The 22317-nt window shown below is 46.4% G+C and overlaps 2 protein-coding genes across 6 annotated transcripts in view; one reads left to right on the top strand and one right to left on the bottom strand.

Annotated features, from left to right (window-relative positions):
- The window catches only part of ANKFY1 (ankyrin repeat and FYVE domain containing 1), a 55207-nt gene extending 42763 nt beyond the window's left edge, over window positions 1–12444 (top strand). The window contains exons 21-25 of the mRNA XM_044285191.1: window positions 632–722; window positions 2844–2968; window positions 11053–11199; window positions 11301–11391; window positions 11591–12444. Of these exons, the coding sequence (XP_044141126.1) occupies window positions 632–722; window positions 2844–2968; window positions 11053–11199; window positions 11301–11391; window positions 11591–11723 (587 nt within the window). The 3' untranslated portion in view covers window positions 11724–12444. The remainder of the gene's footprint in view (window positions 1–631; window positions 723–2843; window positions 2969–11052; window positions 11200–11300; window positions 11392–11590) is intronic.
- Window positions 12445–14858: 2414 nt separating this feature from the next.
- On the bottom strand, window positions 14859–21998 carry LOC122932053 (neuferricin). 5 transcript variants are annotated; one of them, XM_044286232.1, is made up of 5 exons: window positions 21799–21998; window positions 20988–21064; window positions 18059–18195; window positions 17719–17902; window positions 14859–15250 (listed from the first exon to the last, which is right to left on the bottom strand). In XM_044286232.1, exons 1-5 carry the CDS (start codon window positions 21916–21918, stop codon window positions 15037–15039), a joined length of 732 nt encoding a protein of 243 aa, XP_044142167.1. In that variant the 5' UTR covers window positions 21919–21998; the 3' UTR covers window positions 14859–15036. The 5 variants fall into 5 exon arrangements, with proteins under 5 accessions (XP_044142167.1, XP_044142169.1, XP_044142165.1 ...); XM_044286230.1 differs by having other exon boundaries at window positions 14863–15250; window positions 20998–21064; window positions 21642–21996; XM_044286233.1 differs by having other exon boundaries at window positions 14867–15250; window positions 18055–18195; window positions 20998–21064; window positions 21799–21992.
- Between the last annotated feature and the right edge of the window lie 319 nt (window positions 21999–22317).

Raw genomic sequence — 22317 nt, 5'->3', positions numbered from 1 at the left:
CGGGGTAAATATATTAAATGTGAGGGGCATATGGGTGAGCTTTTTATAGTCTCGGATAACCCCTTCAGGCCAAATGCACACGTTCCGTGGTATCCCGGCCTGGCATCCTGCTGAGAACAGGAGCGCACGGCGTCATTGGTTGCTATGACGCCGTGCGCTTTATGCCGCAGCTGCACTACAGTAATCCACTCCTATGATCTATAAGAGTGTATTACTGTAGTGCAGCGGCGGCATGAAGTGCACGGCGTCATAGCAACCAATGACGCCGTGCGCTCCTGCTCTCAGCAGGATGCCAGGCCGGGATACCACGGACCGTTCACGGCCGTGTGCATTCGGCCTGAAGGGGTTATCCGAGACTATAAAAAGCTCACCCATGTGCATTCGGCCTTAGGGTGTATGCAGTTTTGCCCAATATTAGTTTGTCCTAAATCCCCAAGCTTCAGCCAGTTTATAGTGATTGAATTTCAGTACCAAGAGTTGGACTGCACTGCATAGTCACAGACGCAGAGGATAAGGACTGTAGCTGCCGGTCACTTGATGTTTCTATAGTAGATTTACTGAACACATTCACACTACTTTCACTGGTCTCATCAGACATCACAAGTGTGACTTTTTTTGTTCACCTTTACAGCACTTCATCTAGCAGTAATGCATGGTCGCCTGAACAATATTCGCTGTCTTTTAACGGAATGTAATGTTGATGCAGAGGCACTAAATTTGAGGTAAGCAGTGATTACGAGCATTTGTGGTACCTATAATTTAACACGACTGTCGTCGATTTTACATTGGCGCTTTCATTTCGGTTGTTCTGCTCTGTTATAGGAGCAGGACAACGAAAGTGACGGCAGTGCCAGATTCATCTCACGATTTACACCAGTGGCGCCCCAAAGGGCCCCACTGAATATAGTGGAGTCAGTGGGGTTTCCATTGTGGTGTCTTTTATGTTACCGGACAAAATAAAGCTGCATGCTGTGCTATTTTGTCTGACGTTTTTGAGTTGCTCCAAGGTAGATGTGAACAGAGCTTAAATTTGAAGTACATGTTGCCCGCAATGCCATTTAGTGTGGTCCATGGCACACTGAATGTATACATACTAGCCATCAATTTTTTTTAACAAAGACTTTTAATGTTGCTCATGACAATAAATTTGATTGGATCTTTTATTTTATTCTGAGCGTGATTGAAATTTGAGCAACGTTATGGGCTTATCTTAAAAGGGGATTGAGTCAGGGCCTAGCAGAGGTTGAGACTGTCTATTGCCTGTACCTCTACTAGTACCTTTGCTGGTGCATCAGTATATGATTATTCCACAGAATTTACTTCATTCAAGTATTCCAACAAAGATAATAAGGGACATTAATTAACCAATTACGCCACTATTGTGGCTTAAAAAGTTGCACATTATGGAGCACGCCATAGGGCTTCTTGACACTTTTCCGAAGTAGTGAGAAAAGGGGTGGGCTTAGTGGAAGTAGGCAAGTTTTTGCGCAGCCCACCGTATTTACTATAACTTTCGCCATAAAGTGGCGTAAGTTATAGCTGAAGTCTACGCCAGCCTGTAGCTGGCATAGACTACAGTTTCTGGCACACAGCACGACAGAGATGCGCCTGATTTGTTAAGAGGCTTCTGCACATCTCACGCCAGTGCAGATAGATCAGGACTGGCAAATTGTCTATAATGCACCATCCTGTACCTTATATCATTTTAGAAAGATGTGTGCAGTACTTTGGCTAAGAAATAATATGGCACTCTTGTAGTAACCGTTATTATTTCTGTTTCCTTAAAGGGGTTGTCTGCTTTTTACTATCTATGACCTATCCTTACAGATTGCTAGGGGTCCAATTCCCAGCACCATTGCTGATCAGCTGTTTGAGGAGAAGGCAGTGCTCATATGGGCGTTGCCTTCTCTGCTCTGTTTACCTGATCGACGCAGGTGTAATTAAAAGTATTGAGTCCCCATTTACTTCTGTGGGATGGCTCTGTAGTATTCACTTGAACAGACAGAGCCATCCCATAGAAGTAAATGGGGATGCCATACAGGTAAGTACATCTTCTCACCTCTGCAATTGCTGCGGCGAGCAGGTAAACAGAGGATAGAAGACAGCACTCGTTTGAGAGCTGCCTTCTCTTCAAACAGCTGATCCATGGGAGTTCTGGTTGTCGGACACCCACCGATCTGGTATTGATGACCTATCCTGAGAATAGTTCATCAATCGTAAAAAAAACTGACACCCCTTTTTAATGGAGAACTATCAGAAATGCCACGCCTATTGCTAGGCTCTGAGCACAGGATTTCCTGGCCAGGTGTGGTTTAGCTTACCCCCACACATGCTCTCCCTTAACCACACAGACATCCACATCAGTGCACTCTCGCCTACACAGGCATCAAAGCACGCACTATCTTAGCTGTATATTGACCTTCCCAGACATCTACTTTTTATTTCCATTGTCAATAAAGTTAGAGTTATATAGGTTGTGATGCTTATAAATTACAGTTTTCATTGTCCTGTCTTCCAACTTAACGGGGTCATCCCATGACAACTTATTTCCTGGATCACTAGAATGAGGGAACGTGTTCTTTGTTTTATTGGCACGACAGACGCACATGCATGTTTGCCTCTGCCTTGAAATCTGTCGGGCTGCCATATATAGCGAGCACTTTCACCAGCATTTGGATAGAGCTGAATGTATCGGCAGACACATGGAACACGTTCTAGTGATCGGCGGGGGGCCCCAGCAGTAGGTCGGGCAGTTATCTCTGTGGATAGGGGTAAGTTGTCGTGGGACAACGCCTTTAAATAGATCTCTGAATATCTAACAAAAAACCTATTCATTTTGACAGGGGCCAATCGCCAATGCATATTTTGGGGCAGTATGGAAAGGAAAATGCAGCTGCTATCTTTGAACTCTTCCTGGAATGTATGCCAGAATATCCCCTTGATAAACCAGATTCAGAAGGAAACACAGGTGATTACATTTTTGCCGATGGTTCTTTCCCTCAATCTTTGAAAATACTTTGCATGCAGTGCCTTTAGGGCTGTATTAGACCTGGAGATAGTCGGGCAGATCATCGCTAACTAGCATTCGTGGGAACTGCCTGTGTAAAAGTGCCACTGATTACCTGACGAACGAGCAAACACAGGTTAGGCTACTTTCACACTGACGTTTTGGCTTTCCGTTTCTGAGATCCGTTCAGGGCTCTCAAAGCGGACCAAAAAGGATCAGTTTTGCCCTAATGCATTCTGAATGGAGAAGGATCCGCTCAGAATGCATCAGTTTGCCTCCGTTCCATCTCCATTCTGCTTTGGAGGAGGACACCAAAATGCTGCTTGCAGTGTTTTACTGTCCGTCTGACGAAACTGAGCCAAATGGATCCATTCTGACACACAATGTAAGTCAATGGGGACGGATCAGTTTCCTATGATACAATCTGGCACAATTGAAAACGTATCCATCTCCCATTGACTTTCAATGGTGGCCAAGACGGATCCGTCTTGGCTATGTTAAAGATAATCTGAACGGATGCAGACGGTTGTATTATCTGAACAGATCCGTCTGTGTAGATCCATGACTGATCCGCACCAAACGCGAATGTGAAAGTAGCCTTATAATCACCAGCCTGTGTCTGATTATAACACCAATACCCCCAGCATGCACATGTACTTGGCTTGGTTCTTGTAACTCCCATAGAAGTGAAAGGAGGATTCTTGGAGTTGTAGTGTCAGAACAGCTGGAGTGCCAGAGGTTGCTTATCCCTGGCTTGGAAGGAGGGAGAGCGGAGGTGTCAGTGATCAAAGTTATAATCAGACACAGGCCAAAATCGCACAGACTGATCTGTGTGATTACAGCTCTTGGTGGGGGTTCCAGCAGAACGACCCCCACCAATCAGTTACCGGAATACCACTTTTAAAAAAATTATGTCTTCAGAAAATGGTCTATTGTTTAAATCACAATTTTATGTTCAACGTTTTTTGTTTTTAATGTTATTTTATTTATTTATTTTCTTCCAAGTCAATTAGAGATGAGCAAATTTCCATTTCCGTTTTGCAGCCCATAGACTTCTATTATGACGGAATGCCTCTAACGACCACGTTATGGTCCGTGGTGACGGACTCCATATCACAATTCACCTTTTACCAACAAACGAAGTTCAAAATGAGATTCGCTCTCTAATGTCAATATTTATATAAAAATGTTTTTATATAATCCTGCAATTTTCACACTGGTCACTAGGCCTAAAATACAGTATGTTAAGACTTTCTGTATTTTGAGAGCAGCTACATGGGCCATAGCCACAATGGACAGGAGCTGATCCTATTGACTTGTACGGAATAGTTTTCTAGGCATGCTCCATGACCTGTGCAGGAGGAAGGGAGCTGGTAAGCGGTGATATCACTTATTGTGAATGGTGGATCCTGTGTTATCTTTATAGAGAGATGTTACCTGTCACTGTAAATTCTGCCTGTTGTGATAAAGAGATAACTACTGAAAAGGTACCTGTACAGGAAAGCACGACCTATTATTAGAACTAGTGGTCCGTGTGAAAATTGCAGGATTATGTAAAACAAAATTAAATATAGATAGTGAACTGAATTTTTTTTTAAAAAACTTGGCAAAAATATTTTAACCTTAATGTGTCATCGGAAAATGACCTATTGTTTAAAGAGGACCTTTCACCAGTTTAAAAACTAACTATATCAGTGGGCAGAGCGGCGCCCAGAGGTCCCGCTGCACTTACTAGTATGTCTGGGCGCCACTCCGTTCGCCCGGTATAGGCTCCGGTGTCTGCAGCTCCCTCTGTTGTACTGGGCGGAGTTTTTGTATTAGGGTTGTCCCTTGCTGCAGCGCTGGCCAATCGCAGCGCACAGCTCATAGCCTGGGACTCCCAGACATACTAGTAAGTGCAGGGGGACCCCTGGGCGCCGCTCTGCCCACTGATATAGTTAGTTTCTCGCCCAGTTTCCTTGGGGGACACAGAAGACCTTGGGGTATAGCTCATCTCCATAGGAGGCGTGACACTAAGTGAAAACTGTTAAGCCCCTCCTCCACAGCTATACCCTCAGCCTGGAGAGAGAGGCTGCCAGTTTTTTTGCTTAGTGTCCAAGGAGGCAAGACACTCCCTGCTACTGCAGGGCTGTTTTCTCCTTGTTTTTAATTTAGATTTTTACTTTTTCTTTTCTTTTTGTTCCAGACATTACGGGACAACAGAGTCGCACTAGACCTCTCTGTTTCTCCCGGGGTTGAGCTGCGCCAGTGCCGGTCATCCGCACTGCTGCCTCCCCCACAGAAGGCAAGGTGGACCAGGGCAGCCCAGCTCCCCTGCATCCCGCCAGCGCAAGGGTCGCCCGCACGCCAAGCCCCTCTTCCAGCGTCCTGCCACTACGGTGCCAGTAGCTGAAGGGGCGACCCTGCTGGAACGGACCGAGGGTGAAGACGGCTGTGGTGAGAGAGTGGCTTCTCCAGCCCTACGACCCCCTCCCCCCACCCAGGTCTCCTGCGTGACTGACCCCCATATTGGTCCCTGCTGGTCCTAGGCTGGCCCCATCCTAGCTTGTTTTATTAGCTCCCTCTCCTCCCCTCCACAATAGGTGCCCACTGAGGGGTTATGCTGGCGTCCCTATCATGCCGCCCAGGGAGCTGCCTCTATACGGGCACCCGGTCACAGGGTTCCCCCCCCCCCACCCTATCGCCTTACCGGTGCGCTGCTCAGGGCCAGAGGCCCTCTCCTGACGGCTGCAGCGTAGGGCCCTTGTTTCCGGTCCGCGGGGTGGGCACCCGCGGCCGGCATGACTGGTGCGGTGTCCCAGCAGACCCTGGCGACCACTGCTGCTCTCAGAGGCTGTCTTTCCGGTCGGCCGGGCGCCGCAGAAAGATTCTTTCCAGCTCCTTCCCGGGCCCCCTGACTGTTCCGGCCCGCGGGGTGGGCTCCCGCGGCCGGTATTATGCACGCGCCGCTCCGCTCCCTCCAGGTCCTTGCCGGTACCTCCGGGCACCGCGAAAATTTAGGCCCCGGCTTCGCGGCCGCGAAAATTTAGGCCCCGGCTTCGCGGCCGCGAAAATTTAGGCCCCGGCTTCGCGGCCGCGAAAATTTAGGCCCCGGCTTCGCGGCCTAGTAGGCCGCAAATTTCCGGCCTCGATTGGAGGGGGCGGGCACTCTCCAGGCGCGAATTCTTCCCGCCGGAGGTCCCCCCGCCCCCAGGGCATCGCTGCACCGCTCTCAGGTCGGATCCCTGTTAACCTCTTGGATGCCGACGGCTCCCATCTGGAGGAGACCCTAGGATGGCTAGCCTCTCAAAGAGGCTGTGCCCTTATATGGTGGCCCCTTCCTGCCTCAAAGAGGCTGTGTTTTAGAATAATAAATAAAAAAAAAAAAAAAAAAAGAATTAACAGTATGTGTGTATATATATATATATGAGGTATCTGTATTTTTTTGTTGGCTGCGCAGGATGCTGCAGCCTGACCTTAGAGCGCTGGCCGTATGCCTGCCCCTATTCCATAGGCGGCATGTTGCGCTCCGTGGCACTGGCCAGGTATACATGTTCCCCTTCTAGGCGGACCCTTGCCCTCTCCTGGGATACGGCGCTGGCCAGGTGCAGGCCGCCCTTTTCTATAGGCAGAATTAGTCGCCTTCTCCAGTCACGGTACTGGCCATGTGCATGACCCCCCATTATAGGCGGCATACTGCACTCTCTCTGGCTGCGGGCTGGCCTTGTGCATGACCCCCTTCTGTAGGCGGAATACTGCCCTTTTACCGCATACGATGCTGACCATGTGCACGACCCCCTTCCATAGGCGGAACGCTGCACTCTCGCTGGGTTCGCTACGGCCATATGCATGACCTCCTTCCATAGGCGGAATGCTGTACTCTCGCTGGGTTCGCTACGGCCTTATGCATGACCTCCTTCCATAGGTGGAATGTTGCACTCTCTCTGGCTTCGCTGCTGGTCATACGCATGACCTCCGTCCAAAGGAGGGCTGCTGCGCTCCCTCTCTCTGGATTCGCTGCCGGCCATATGCATGACCTCCGTCCATGGGCAGAACGCTGCACTCTCGCTGGATTCGCTGCCGGCCATATGCATGAGCCGGCCATGTGCATTGCCTCCTTCCATAGGCGGAATGCTGCACTTTCTGGATTCGCTGCCGGCCATACGCATGACCTCCGTCCATAGGCGGAATGCTGCACTCTCTCTGGATCTGCTGCCGGCCATGTGCATGAACTCCTTCCATAGGTGGTTTGCTGCACTATCACTGGATTCGCTGCCGGCCATGTGCACGACACCTTCCTTGGGTGGTGTGCTGCACTCACTGGAATCGCTGCCAGCAATGAGCATGTATCCTTTCCTCAGGCGGCATATGCACAACGCCACTGACTGTGGTTGTTTTCTCGCCAGTGCGTTGCTGGCCATGTGCATGTCCCGCATCCTTGGCGGGGTGCTTGCATTTTTGCTGGATGCGATGACGGCCGTGTGCATTACCCGCCCCTTTCTGGGTGGAATACTGCTCTTTCGCCGGATATGTTGCGGGCCATACACGGCCCACCTCATCCATGGGCAAGAATTTGCACCCTCACGTGACCCATGGCTGTCCTTGAAATGCTGTGCGGGATTCTTGCTTGTTCTCCTTCGTTGTGGAGTAGTTGCACTCTCACAGTATTCGGTGTTAGGTGGGTTATTGCGCACTCGCTTTATGGTAAGATAACCCCGTGCATGTCCCCCTTTCTCTGGGCGGACCTCCTGCGTTCCCGCTGGGTACTGTGCGGCCATGTGATTAGTCACCTTCTGGGCGAACTATGGTATGTTCTACTTCTCTGAAGTTGTTACTGGCCTTGGGCAACCCCCCTTTGGGACGGGCCTTTGCATTCTTACCAGCTGCAGTGTTGCCAGGTGCATTTCCCCCTTTTCTGGGGGGCCTGCCTGCGTTCCCATCGCATGCCATACTGATGTCTTGTGCATCACTCCCTTTCAGGTTGCATTTTGCACTTCCGTTGATACTGTTGGGCTCTGTGGCTGATCCCCTTCACTGGGTGACTATTTTTTTGCAGTGAGCGGAATTTTCTGGTGCGCTCTGTCCGTTGTTTGGGCCGTGTATGCCTTCTCCTCCCATAGGTGGGTTGGCCTTCTCACTGCTTGCGGGGCTGTTCGTACGTATGCCTCACTTCCTCCTGCGACATACCCTTTTTTCTCTTGGGATGTGGTGCTGTCACGGGCCTTGCACTCTTCTCTAAAGAGATCATTCTGTCCACCTGTATAACCCTTGGGTGCTGTCATACAAGCATTACAAGTATGCCGCTGTATTCAAAGGTGTATTCTTTAGATATGAGTAGATGGGCTCTACTTGCTCTCTACTTCGCCGAGCTGGGTGGTGCTCGTTTTTCTGGTTTGGCCTGTATATTGTGGTCCCGTTGTTTCGGCATCCACCATGTCCGTTGGCCTTTCCACCTGGGGAGTGTTCGTGGTTCTTTGATACGTACCCTTTCGTTCTCCCGTGCACTCGCTTCCCGGCGCAAGTGGTCACTGGGTCGAGAGTGCCGTTTGCAGTGCCACTCGATTTCTGCGTTAGCTCTGGCGGGACTGCTGTTCCCTCGCCTGCTACTGTTTTTTCCTCCTCTTCGGGTGTCGTGCAGTATGAGTTTTTTCTTTTGGCGCCCCCTCTGCGCTTTAGGCTGGTCCGCTACCGGGTTCGGGCCGCTTTTCTCGGGATGGTCACCCAGCTGCTCTTGGGTGCTCACTTACCCAGGTCCGTAGGACCTCCACCTTGGGTTCTTCAGGGTACTCGCCTTCTGCGTGGCAGTGAACCGGGCGTCTCGGTGAGCGGGGTTCTGCCTTTGAGCTGTCCTATGGCTTCCCTGTTGCCCACTCCTCCTTTCAGTTGTAGGGTGTTATGCCGGCCTCTGTCTCGACTGCCTTTTTTCGCCGGCTCTGCTTGGCTCCCACTCGGTTTGGCTCGGCTCCCTCCGATGTGGCTTTTGCCCGGCCGCGCTTCAGTGGCTGTTCCTTCGCTGCCCTCCCCTCTGGGGAGAGCTTGGTTGTTCATGTGGATGGTTCTGATGTTCCTCTTGGCCTCGTGCTGTCTCCCTTGTTCACTCTGGCTGTAACTTGGGAGGACCCCCATTCAGTCGAGATTGTCATTAGATCTCCCACACCGGGACTGTAGGACGTCTTCCTGTGGTGGCTACATCAGCATGGACTTTAGCCTGTCTTGTCCTGGCGGTTGCTGGGCGGACCCTTCGGTTCCTTCCGTCTGTCCTTCTGCTCCCCCACTCCGGGTGGTTACAGGACTACGTTGCTCGGGGGCCGACGGGACCAGTTTTGCCGACCGTTCTGCCGGTGTTACTGGTCTGCGCCTGTTCACATTGGGTTTCACCCGCTTGCCCAGGCGACTCTAGCGGGCTCGCTAGTGTTCGCTCCTGGCCGTGTTTTGTCCAGGATCTGTTGTAGGACTTAGGGGTTTTACCGGGGGTTCTGTGGGAAGCTGGGCGTTCCCCCACTCTGCCTTTCTCTCTCCATGGTTCTGTCTTTCTCCAGTCCGACCTGGATCTGGGACTGGGACTCTGTTGCTTGAAGTGTCAAGTGTCAGCGCTGTCCTTCCCCTTTCGGCGTTCCCCGGCCCTCTGGGCCTGTCAGGGCCCTTTTCCGTGGAGCGGCTTTGGGGTTCCCTCGTACTGCCCCTGGGTACCGCCCTGGGCATTGCATACTGGGCTCTTGGCGCTCCAATCTTTCCCTTGGAGCCGTTACAGGAGTTCTCTCTACTCCTTCTGTCCTGTACGGTTATGTTTCCGTAGCCGTCGTGTCTCTGGCGGGTGCCTGGGTGGCGGCCCTTCTTGTTCCGAGCCTTCTCTTTCCTCGGGACAGGGCTGTTCTCCATCCCGTCTCTTCCTTCCTTCTGAAGGTGGTGTTTGTCTTTCATTTTAACGGGGCTTTCGTCCTCCCCTTCCCACCCCCGGGAACGGACACTTCACCGATTTGGGAGTTGTTTGGGCCTTGCGGTTTTTACTTGGAGATCTCCGACTCTTGTCGACGTTCGGTCTCTTGGTTTTCCAGGAGGTCCGCGCAACGGGTTGGTGGCCTCCGGGGTGGCTTTCCTCCGCTTTCTCACAGTGGTTGTTGCTGTGGTTACCGCACCAAGGGCAGGGTTCTGCTTTTGGTGTCACCGTTCGTTTCACCGGAGCGGTCGGTGCCTCCTGGGCCGGTGGCATTTGGTTTCGGCCATGCGTCTGTGCGCGGCGGTCACTGGTCTGCCTTACAGCGTTCTACAGGGTGCATACTCTGGCTTCGGCAGATGCTGCCTTGGGCCGCCTGGTCTGCGGGCGGCGGTTTCTTGATGCCTTCGGGTGATTCGCCTTGGTGCTGTGGTCCCTCCCCCTTTTGGACTGCTTTTGAACGTCCCAAGGTCTTCTGTGTCCCCCAAGGAAACTGGGCGAGAAAACGAGATTTTTGTATAACTTACCAGTAAAATCTCTTTCTCGCTCTTTCCTTGGGGGACACAGCACCCACCCATTCTTTGTTTTTTCTCTACACGGTTTCCGAGTTGTTTTACCCGTTGGGTAGTTGGCTTGTTGGTTCCACTTTTGGACTTTGCCTTTTTTTCACTACTTGGACACGCAACTGGCAGCCTCTCTCTCCAGGCTGAGGGTATAGCTGTGGAGGAGGGGCTTAACAGTTTTCACTTAGTGTCACGCCTCCTATGGAGATGAGCTATACCCCAAGGTCTTCTGTGTCCCCCAAGGAAAGAGCGAGAAAGAGATTTTACTGGTAAGTTATACAAAAATCTCGTTTTTTAAACTAGTGAAAGGTCCTCTTGAAATCACATTTTTATTTTAAACATTTTTTTTAAAGTCAGTAGCATCACTAGGAATATTACCAGGGAATGTGCAAACCTTACTGAGCAGCCTTCTGCCTCATATTCTGATTCTTCAGTGCAGAAATATTTTTACATTTATAGTTATTTCCTCTTGTAGAGATAGAACTCAAGGGACTTTTAGGAAATGGCTACATTAGATATGCATATTCATTATCAACCTCTCATCATGGCTTTATGACTTCTCTTTCTAGTTCTTCTCTTGGCCTACATAAAAGGTAACGCCAATCTCTGCCGAGCCATTGTGAAAGCAGGAGCCAGACTTGGAGTGAACAACAACCAAGGGATCAACATATTTAACTATCAAGTTGCTACAAAACAGCTTCTTTTTAGACTTCTAGGCAAGTTACTCTAATGCAATGGAAAAACGATTCATATATATTATCTCTGATAACTTTATGCAAATCCTACCGTAAGTTAAAAAGTTCCTTTCCATTTTCAGACATGTTAACTCAAGAACCTCCATGGTGCGATGGTTCCAATTGCTATGAGTGTGCTGCCAAGTTTGGCGTTACAACACGAAAGCACCACTGGTAAGATGGATAACTTTTATACATCTATGAAGATAACACAGATTCTGTTACAATAGTAATCATAATATAATTTAATGTTTAAGTAGAAGGCCAACAATAACTGAAGTTTTACTGCCGCTACGGTTCACATAATTGTGTTCCTTGGTAAAGGTTGTTCTGCGCCTGTCAAGTTCATGCTTTGTTTTCTCTCTTCCTACAGTCGACATTGTGGACGACTCCTGTGTCATAAATGCTCAACAAAGGAGATTCCCATTATCAAGTTTGACTTGAATAAACCAGTTCGAGTTTGCAACATATGCTTTGATGTTTTGACTCTGGGTGGAGTATCTTAGTATACTTGGCGGCATAATCTTGCTACATGAAGAATGGCAGCTTAAAAGGCTGTTGGGTTGAGTTGCAGATGTTTGCACTTCATCATGGACGAAGGACCATATTATGATATATTACAGTATAAACAATTTGATTGTACATGTATAGGCTTTGCTAGATACTAACTGGACTCCTTTTTAAGTCAAGTGCAAAATATCTACTAGTTTGGGAAAATACGACGTTGATCTGAGGATCAATGCATCATGTCAACAGTCTCTTCTCTGTCCTCAAGAGCTTTTCAGACTACCACTAATTTACATGATCTTAAAATGTCTTCTGCCTGTAAAATACGTGCTGTGTCCTCCCATAATCCGTGGGTGAATATACAAGAGGAACTTCTTTTGTAATACAGGGTTCAGTTTGAGGAAAGCCAATAAAATTGTGGCCTTAAAATTATAAGCTGTAAAACCAACATGATGATGAAATCTTCATAGCACCTTCCCCATTTAGTATGCCCATCTCATGAAATAGAAACTGGTTTCGCCATCCTTATTACCAACTAATCAGAGGCCTCTATAATTTTGTCATTACCGATCCTGATAATTTCATTGTACTTCTCACACACTTGCACAATGTCTCTCATTTCCTCATAATACAAGTGTTCCATGTAATAGATTTAAACACTAACATGTCATAAGAAAAAAAATCATTTGTTATAGAAATTAAATATCCAAGCTACATGGACATATGATGTATGTTTTGTACTTATTTAACAGAAAAATGAGAATATTTGTGTTGAATCTCCCTTTTGCAGAAAAGGGTCAATTGAAGGGCCCATGGTATTTTTCAAATTGACGTAAACAGTAATGTATGCTCCGTAACTGTATACTGTCCTAATAGGGCCTTTCTTAGGGCATCTGGGGGACAGTATGCAGTCGTGTATGCTTGTATGGAGCGTTTATGGCATTTTGAGAAATTCCAGGGGAATTTGGCCAACCCCTTTAATGTCTGACAGATGTGATAGCTGTCTTATAGTACTGTGCAAAGGTTTTAGGCAGGTGTGGAGAAAAGAATGCAGGACCCACTGTAAAAAAGCCTATTCTTGTCTGCAAAACAGACAAGAATAGTACAGGTTCTATCATTTGTGGCCTGGCCACCACCGTGTGTTGTCCATTTGTTTTGCAGACCCACAAAAATTAATGAGGTCTGTGTGCGATCCACAAAAAATGTGGGCAAATAAGCCAGTTTTCCATTACACCAGTGTGGTGTTGTTTTTTTAGAACACACTGAATAAAAAAAAAACTCACTAAGAGCTTCTTTTAGACGTGTGGTTAAAACCACAAATCCATGCAATTGTGATGCAGTTGTTGTTTTTCAAGTGCACTGAAGTCATGGCAAAAAACACATGCGTTTTTTTTATTTACTGAAGTGGTTTTAATAACTAACCACACTGTCTGAATACACCCTTACAATAAAAGCACCCACATAACCAACAAAAACCACAAATCAAACCTGTTCCTACATGTGTGGATCAGGTCTAGATGTAAAGCCTCCAGTTCCAGCAATCTGCTGTTGTTTCTACCCTGGTTTCTGTAGGCAGTTGGATTGCCACTTATGTACATATATTCTCATTCACACGACCGTAGACCGTCCATGCCCATATTGCCAACCGCAATATACAGACCCCAGCCGTGTGAATCACGGATAAAGACCCATTGACCGCAGCACAGGCACGGACGGCCTACGGTTGTGTGAATGAGCCCTAAATCAATAATAGAAGATATAATTGGTTGTTTCAGCAAAGACCTGAGATGGGAGAGGCCTGCCACTGGTTTGGCCTACACTAGCTTCATATAAAAAGGATGTGTGCCCAGAATCTAGCTCACACCGTCACTTCACCTGTATGAAGCCCCATCAATACTAATTACTGATGTTACCGAGCTTTACAATTTTACCTTGTATAAGGGTCCATTCACACGTCCGTTGTTTCTTTCCTGATCTGTTCCGTTTTTTGTGGAACAGATCAGGACCAGTTCTGGACCTATTCATTTTCAATGGGTCCTGAAAAAAAAAAAAAAAAAAAAATCGGACAACACAATGTGTGCTGTCCGTTTCCGTTGTTCCGTTCCGCATGTCCGATTAAATATAAAACTTGTCGTATTCTTTTCCGCAAAAATCGGATCCTGGTACAATACAAAGTCAATGGTTCCGCAAAAAACAGATGACATTCGTATGTCATCCGTTTTATGCGGAATCCGTTCCTGGAAATTAAATCCTGCCCACAGAAATCACTTATTCACTTTTTTTTTTTTTTTTTTTTAAAGAAATCCAAACAACTTTATTTGCTTTGTGAAATTTATACATGTTTCTGTTTTTTGCGGATCCGCAAAAAACAGATGACATACGGAAACATTTTCAGGAACAACAGATCTGCAAAAAACGGACCGAAATTCGGGATATAGAAAAATACTGACGTGTGAATGTAGCCTAACTGTGAACAGGTTATAAGAAAAAAAAAAAAGAAGGATTTCTGCTCACCCACTTTCCTTCGCCATGCACGGATCCCGGACCAGGAATCAATTCAAACAGTAGAAAAATAAATCCAGGCGCAGGCTCAGGATAAAATCCAATTTCTTTATTATAAAATTCATAGGCTGACCAGGCAGGCAAGGTCTACACTTTTCGACTGTATGTCTTAAGATGTACAGTCAAAACGCATAGCCCTTGCCTGTCTGGTCAGCCTATGAATGTCATAATAAAGAAATAAATTTAAAAAAAATGTACATCAAAATGTATAAAATACCTGAATATAAAAGTGCCACCCAAAAAAAACCTCATAAAATGTGTTTTTTTTTTTTTTTTTTTTTTTTTACACAGCAAAAAAAAAAGCCACAAAATTGTGTGAAGGAAGAGTAGTGTTCTAGCTCTTCTCTTAGGCTGGGTTCACACCTGAGCGTTTTACAGCGCGTTCAAACGCGCTGTAAAACGCTCAACACATGAAAACCAATGCTTCCCTATGGGAATGGTTCTCACCTGGGCGTTTTACAGCGCGTACGATCGCGCTGTAAAACGCCCGACGCTCAAACAAGTACTTGAGCTTCTTTGGGGCGTTTTGACGCGCGTTTGTGGCCATAGGACACTGTAGTCAATCACACAAACGCGCGTCAAACGCGCGTTTACTATTACAAAGAACGCGCATAAAAATGCGCGACAAAAACGCGCGTAAAACGCGCGTTTGCACAACGCTCAGGTGTGAACCCAGCCTTAGGAATCCATTTTAACTATAGCATTTAGCATGTTGCAAATATCAGCCAGTTAGGATTATAGGTATATCATTTATTCTTTAAGCCAGCACCAGTCAAACAGAGGGTTGCAGTCTTTATATTCCTTTAGGGATGGATTGTCTAGATCTCCCCGATCATTGTGTTCTTTAGAGTCTGGATTTTCTGATGGGGGACCATTAGTCCTGACGCACACACAACGATATCCATCATATCCAGCTAGATACAATTTTCTGGGGACACCAACCCAATCTCTTTTTATTCCACCACTACAAAGAAAGAATAATGAGTCAATTACAAATACACATAGTCCATCTACCTCAGATTTTTTTTTAACATGGTAACTTTTCAATTAACGGGTTTGTCTTACATCTTTTATATATAGGGGAGGGGCGTACCTATAGGGGAAGCAGAGGAAGCGGCTGCTGTGGGGCCCAAACTCAAGACTGCCACCCAGAAAGAGGACTAAAAGATTTTATTGTCAGGGCCCCCTCAACAGTATTAGGCCTCTTTCACACTACAGTATGGCTATTTCAGTGTTTTGCGGTCTGTTTTTCACGGATCCGTTGTTCCGTTTTTCCGTATGGCACATACAGTAATTACATAGCCCAAATTTTTTTCTAGGCATAAAATTTTTAATATATGGTTCCGCAAAAATGGAACGGATACAGAAGACATACAGATGCATTTCTGTATGTATTCAGTTTTTTTTTGCGGACCCATTGACTTAAATGGAGCCACTGAACGTAATTTGCAGGCAATAATAGAACATATCCTATCTTTCAACTTAACGGAAAATTTTTTTTTTTTTTGCGTAACCATTGAAATGAATGGTTCCGTATACGGAATGCAAAAAATGGGGGGAAAAAAACGGTAGTGTGAAAGAGGCCTTATACAGTGATTTTTTTTTTTTTTTTATACAGTGACACTGTAGGATATGGATGGAGCGGCTGCTGGGGCCTTGTCTGAGAGCGCAGTCTTGACTAGCCACAGGAGTTGGGTTGTAAAAAAGTTACTTTGCATTCAAAATTTGCTGTGGGGCCTAGTCATTTCTAATTACACCACTTATATAGGATCATGGATCTATAAAAGGAAATGGCAAGAGATGTCTGCTCAGCCAATCACTGGCCACAGCATTAGCCCTCCACAGCTAGTGATTGGCTGAGCAGTCATCTTCAGGTATTTTGTATGTGTCAAGCTGGGATGTGAACACCACCGGGTTCCCCGTGTCAAAACGGCACACTACCGGTGAGGTGAGTAAATGCTTTGGTGGTCATGACTAACTGCTGGACCATAAGATAGGAGAGTGGATACTGAATTACACTCAATCCTGGGCATGTGCTTCCCTATATATCTCTACAACAGAAGTGGCTGTGTGTGGCATATAATGGTCAGAGAAAATTTTCACACACAGCTTTTCTTTTCCTTTAGAAAGTCACTGTTTTTGTAAGTTTTTCATGCAGTCCTTTGAAACAAAGCCAGAAGTTGATTCAGAAGGAATTGGAGATATATGACTTCTACTACCCCTTGCTGCTAGATCTATCTTTATGTTGAAAATGGGCAGTGGCGTTTTAAAAAAAAAAAAAAAAAAGAAAATGCTGGGGGAGATTTATCAAACTGGTGTAAAGTAGAACTGGCTTAGTTGCCCATAGCAACCAGATTCCACCTTTCATTTTCTAAAGGAGCTTTCAAAAATGAAAGGTGAAATTTGGTTGCTATGGGCAACTAAGCCAGTTCTACTTTATAACTGTTTGATAAATCTCCGCTGCTGTGTTTAAAACCACCTAAGGCCTCATGCACACGACCGTGCAGATTTTTGCAGACCACAAACCGCGGATTGTAGACATGCCTATTCCTGTCCGCAAAACAGACAAGAATAGGACATGCTATATTTTTTTTGTGGTGCCTCAAAACAGCGGCTCGGATGCGGACCCGAAAAACGGTTGTGTGCATGAGGCCTAAAGGAGCCTTCACATGTGGCAGACTTTATTCTGCGACTGAAAATCAGTTCCAGTCATTTGAATGGGGTTGTTTTGGTGGGGAGCACATCGATTTCTGCAAACCTCATTCAGATGAGTGAATGCAACTGATTTTCAGTCAAAGTTAATGATCTGTACCCAAATGTGCCATGTATGAGAGCTCCCCAAAACTCCATTTAAACACTGGGGCATATTTTTCAGGGGAGTACAGGTGAATCGGGTGCAAACGACACTACAAAACGGACATGTTACCGATTTGACCACGTCATACAGTTTGCAGCCGTTGTTATGCTCTGTTCTCATCACATTCAGAGCCCACATTGGGCATATAGCCAGAAAAAGCATAAGGTGTAAAGGCAAACATATCCGATAGGGTCCCATACACTCAACTGAGGCAAAAAGGGTGTCCTCGGCCTCCATGATATCAGTTTACTTTATATACTGGTATTTTTTTCTGGTGGAGAATAGTGTAGTAGATTGTGCTAGTTAATTAAAAGGTATGGGTTTTTCTAAGAATGGGAGCCTATTATTGATGTATCCTGTATGTCCATACAGTGAGATATGAAGCAGTCTTCCTTTGGAAGTATTTGCCCAGAGATCCTCCCAACATGTACCTCTGACCGACTTTAAATGTGATGTGAATAGAGCCTTAGGCCTCATGCACACAGCCGTGGCCGTATTGCGGGCCGCAAACAGTTGAATAGGTCTTGAACCGTCCCGGACGCCGCACAGACGTTGCCCGTGTGACTGATACTCACCTATTTTTGGAACACCACACTTTGCTGGCCCCAGAGCTAAATTCTGAGTTACATGGTGGGAATTGCTTATTCTCTTCATGTCTCTGCTCTTTTAACTTTAACCCAACGTCAATGACTGTTAAAGCATCTTCTAAAGCTTTGGTAGGATCTCCATCTTCATCATAAAAGTGTCCTATGAGTTTACCTTATAAAAAGAAAGAAGTAAAATAAGTGCTTCTAAATATATATATTTGTATCTGCGAGCTGGTAACTCATGGACCATCAATATAGTCCAATATAACCTTATTATCAGGACAAAAGTCTCATACTGGGGACACTGTCCCACCAAAAACATACCAACCGCGACATAATTCTTCTGGTAAAAGCTGAGCCAGTTGTTGAGGTGTAACATCTGTGTTGGGGAGAGTTCGGACACATCGTCTACTAGGCCAGCATCTGTGAAGTCTCCAGTCACGTAGGCTCGGGAGGCATCCTTTGCTGTGCATAAGATACATCAATAGTCGTTTTACACAGATCACTTCCTCCTTTGTTAGCGTAAATTAAAAAAGAAAAAAAAAAAAGTGCCTTTGAATGTTTATATGTTCTGGCCACGGTGCGGATTTTGCTGCAGTTTTCTGGCATGGCATTAAGGCTGGGTTCACACCTGAGCGTTTTACAGCGAGTTCCTACGCTCTGTAAAACGCTCAACAAGGAGAAACCAATGATTCCCTATGGGAATGGTTCTCACCTGGGCGTTTTACAGCGCGTACGATCGCGCTGTAAAACGCCCGACGCCCCAAGAATTACATGAGCTTCTTTGGGGCGTCTTGTCGCACGTTCCCGTACATAGACTTTCGGGAACGTGCGACAATGGGCGTTCGCTTGTCTGTATGCGCGATTGCAAACGCCAGTACAATCGCGCATACAGAACGCTCCATCGCGAACGCTCAGGTGTGAACCCAGCGTAAAAATGCCTTGATTTTCAAAAACCATGGCAAAACAAGTGTGCGAGTGCAGCCTTGGTAAATGATAGTCATTCAATACCACCTTTGTACATCCGTATGCAATAAGCTCCCCCTAAGGCCCCTTGCAGACGAGCATGTCCGGATGTGTTCAGTGAGAACTGCGTGATTTTGCAAACAGCCTCTCAGTTTTGTTTGCGATCGCGTTCAGTTTTTATCGCACAGGTGCAATGCGATTCACTGTGTTTTGCACGCACGTGTTAAAAAACTGAATATTTACAAACAACATCTCTTAGCAACCATCCACCCTTGCTTGCAGATGCGATTTTCACGCAGCCCCATTCACTTCTATGAATAAAAAAATAATAATAATAAAATAAAGCACTGAATATAGAACACGCTGAGATTTTCACGCAACGCAAAAGTAATGTGTGAAAACCACCGCTCATTTACACCTACCCATTTAAATGAATAGGTCCGGATTCCGGAATGCGTTCGCATTGCACCCGCACGGAATTCTCACGCGTGTGAAAGGGGGCCTAAGGGTAGCGGCACCAGGCATCCAGATGCATCATCATTTACACTATACACTGCTTACTATAGTTTAGGAGGTGTTTTGGAGCTGACGGATTCCCATGATCGGTGGTGTCAGACGCCCAACACTCCTGTGAGTGCCGCGGCCTTCTCTCTCACTGCTTAACAAGCACAGTGCTGTAAATCGTATAGCAGATGCTTGGTATTGCATTCACTTGAATGGGGCCGAGTTGCTTCTAGGCCATATGACCAACGAACGTGTCGTCACTGGCATAGGAAAAGCAGGACGAGTGCTCCTGCCCTCTTGAACGGTATGTAAATATAATATATATATATATATATATATATATATATATATATATATATATATATATATATATATATATAATCCCCACAGACAGCAATTGTGAATTAAATATGTACATTATTTTATTATTTCTTCACAATTTTTTTTTATATACACATGTCGGATAACCCTTTAGTTTGTCGGACATATATAAAAAAAATATTTGCACTGATGGCTTCATTTTGAGCCTCTACTACAAATTCTATTAGATTTGATGGGATGAATGCTGTTATTCTTCAAGTGGTGAACAGAGCCTAAGGATGTCTGAACACGCGGCAGATCTTGTTGCAGAAAATTTCGGCAACTGAAAAATCAGTTCTGCAACTAGATCTGCCGCAGGTGAAGGCACCCTAAGGCCACTTTCAGACGAGCGAGTGTCACACTCCGGACTCTCAGCGCAGCACTGCCTGGGTCCCATAGCATTATATTGATCTACAGTACTGGAATGTATTGTATAACATTGACAGCATAGTGTTAGGGCTCATGCACACAACCTTATTTTCTTTCCATGTCCGTTTTTTTGCGGTATCTTTCACTTCAACGGGTCCGCAAAAACAACGGAAATTAATAAGTTTGCATTCCGTTTCCGTATGTCCGCTTGGCCGTTCTGCAAAAAAGTAGTGCATGTCCTATTATTGTCCACAAATCACGATCCATGGCTCCATTCAAGTCAACGGGTCCGCAGAAAAATACAGAATGCATACGTATATCATCTATATTTTGCAGATCCATGCCCACTTTGCCCATTTGTTTACTGTTTGCAAACATTACAGTAATGATAAACTTACTTTTTTTGCGGATCACAAATGGAAACAGGATCGCATACGGAAACCTCATGGATATGTTTTGTAGCATAATGGAATGGATGCGGCCACAAAACAGAAAAAAAAAAAAAAAAAAAAACGGAACAACGGATCCGTTAAAAACAGACCGCAAAATTACAACGGTCGTGTGCATGAGCTTACATTCTAGACCTCTAAGGCCCCTTTCACATGAGCGTGACGGATTAGGTCCGGATGCTTTCAGTGAAACTCGCACTATTTTGCAAACAAGTTCAGTCAGTTTTGTCTGCGATTGCGTTCAGTTTTTCCGCGCGGGTGCAATGCGTTTTGATGCGTTTTTCACGCGCGTGATAAAAAAACGGAAGGTTTACAAAAAACATCTCCTAGCAACCATCAGTGAAAAACGCATCGCACCCGCACTTGCTTGCGGATGCAATGCGTTTTTTACGCAGCCCCATTCACTTCTATGGGGGCCAGGGCTGTGTGAAAAACGCAGAATATAGAACATGCTGCGATTTTCACGCAACGCAGAACTGATGCATGAAAAACAACGCTCATGTACACAGACCCATTGAAATGAATGAGTCAGAATACAGTGCGGGTGCAATGCATTCATGTCGTGTGAAAGGGGCCTAAGGGTTACATAGCATCATAAATCAATATTACTTTACGTCACCCTGGCCGTTCAGTCCGGGTTCCCTGCTGCAAGTCCACAGCGAGACAATCGCTCTTCTGAAAGGGGCCTAAGGATACAAATAGAAAATCCGCACAGCTTTCCATGCTTTTTTTGCCACAGAGCTCACTCTTGCATTGAAAAGGGTGAAATCTACACACACGTGCTGCGGTAAAGTACTGCTTGGCCGTATGAGCTGCAGTGGGCTCTAATTAAACTAATTAGGACCACTCTGTTTAGTTGGCCTGCATTGTTAATTGCTGCCCAGCACCCACAATACTGTATGGCCATTAACAATGCAGACCGTTTTATCAGCGCAATCCTAATTATTTTAATTAGAGCCCATTGTGGGGCCGAGCAGTAGTCCATCGCAGCATGTTTGTGGTACAACCTCGACACCTCTGCTCTGTGAGGCCATGGATCAGCAACCTGCTGCTGTGAAACTACAACTCCCAGCATGCACACATACCTGGCTGTTCTTGTAACTACCATAGAAGTGAAAGGAGGATTCTGGGAGTTGTAGTTTCAGAACAGCTGGAGTGCCTTGCTGATCCCTGACCTATAGACATGGTCTCCCAGTAGTGACAATAATGCCTCCCATGTTACAGGCAGACTGCCCCCATATAACCAGTGATGAGGTCTGCTACCTGCAAAGAAGCTGTAGGAGCCCCCAGGCCCGTAGTGCTTTATTCCCTTCTGCACATCAAACACCTGGCCCAGCACGGCCAGGTACAAGCCGGGGCTGCCCTGCCCCCCATGGTATCTGGACAGCTCCTCCCGGCTCAGCAGCCGCCCTTCCTTCACCTTGCACTGCTCTGGAAAGATATAGCTCAACCCGGGGACCTCAGGGAAGGACCATGGATCCGTCCGCAGGACTAGCACTGCCGCCAGGCACACAGCAGCGGCTGCCAGGTATCCGAGCATGGGCACTGCAATGCATGGAAGCCTCTCCTCCCAGGGACAATGCAGCTTCTTCCGGGAGCCTCCGGAGATTATTTATAGGGGAGGACACACATTCCGTGCTATTTCACTGCCCTCTAGTGGTGACAGTGTGAATTACATCTGGCTCACTACATGCGCACATTCACCACTGCAATTAGACGGGGTTTCTACCGTAACTGAAGAGAAGGCGCAGGTAAAGTGACGCAAAAAGAGGCCATGATGCGAGTGCACCTCTGACTACAAAGGTTGTGTCTCCCGCCATAAGTTTCACACGGACAGCCGGAGACACAGGCAATACAGTTAATGTATTAGTCACCAGATAACCATACACCACAAGGATCACCTCCTACTTAAGGGAATGTTCACACAGGACAGATTTTG

This window comes from Bufo gargarizans, chromosome 3 (assembly GCF_014858855.1).
Source record: "Bufo gargarizans isolate SCDJY-AF-19 chromosome 3, ASM1485885v1, whole genome shotgun sequence".
In the NCBI taxonomy this organism is placed as follows: domain Eukaryota; kingdom Metazoa; phylum Chordata; class Amphibia; order Anura; family Bufonidae; genus Bufo; species Bufo gargarizans.
The sequence above is the reverse complement of the archived record's forward strand: the minus strand, read 5'-3'. Positions and strand labels throughout refer to the sequence as shown.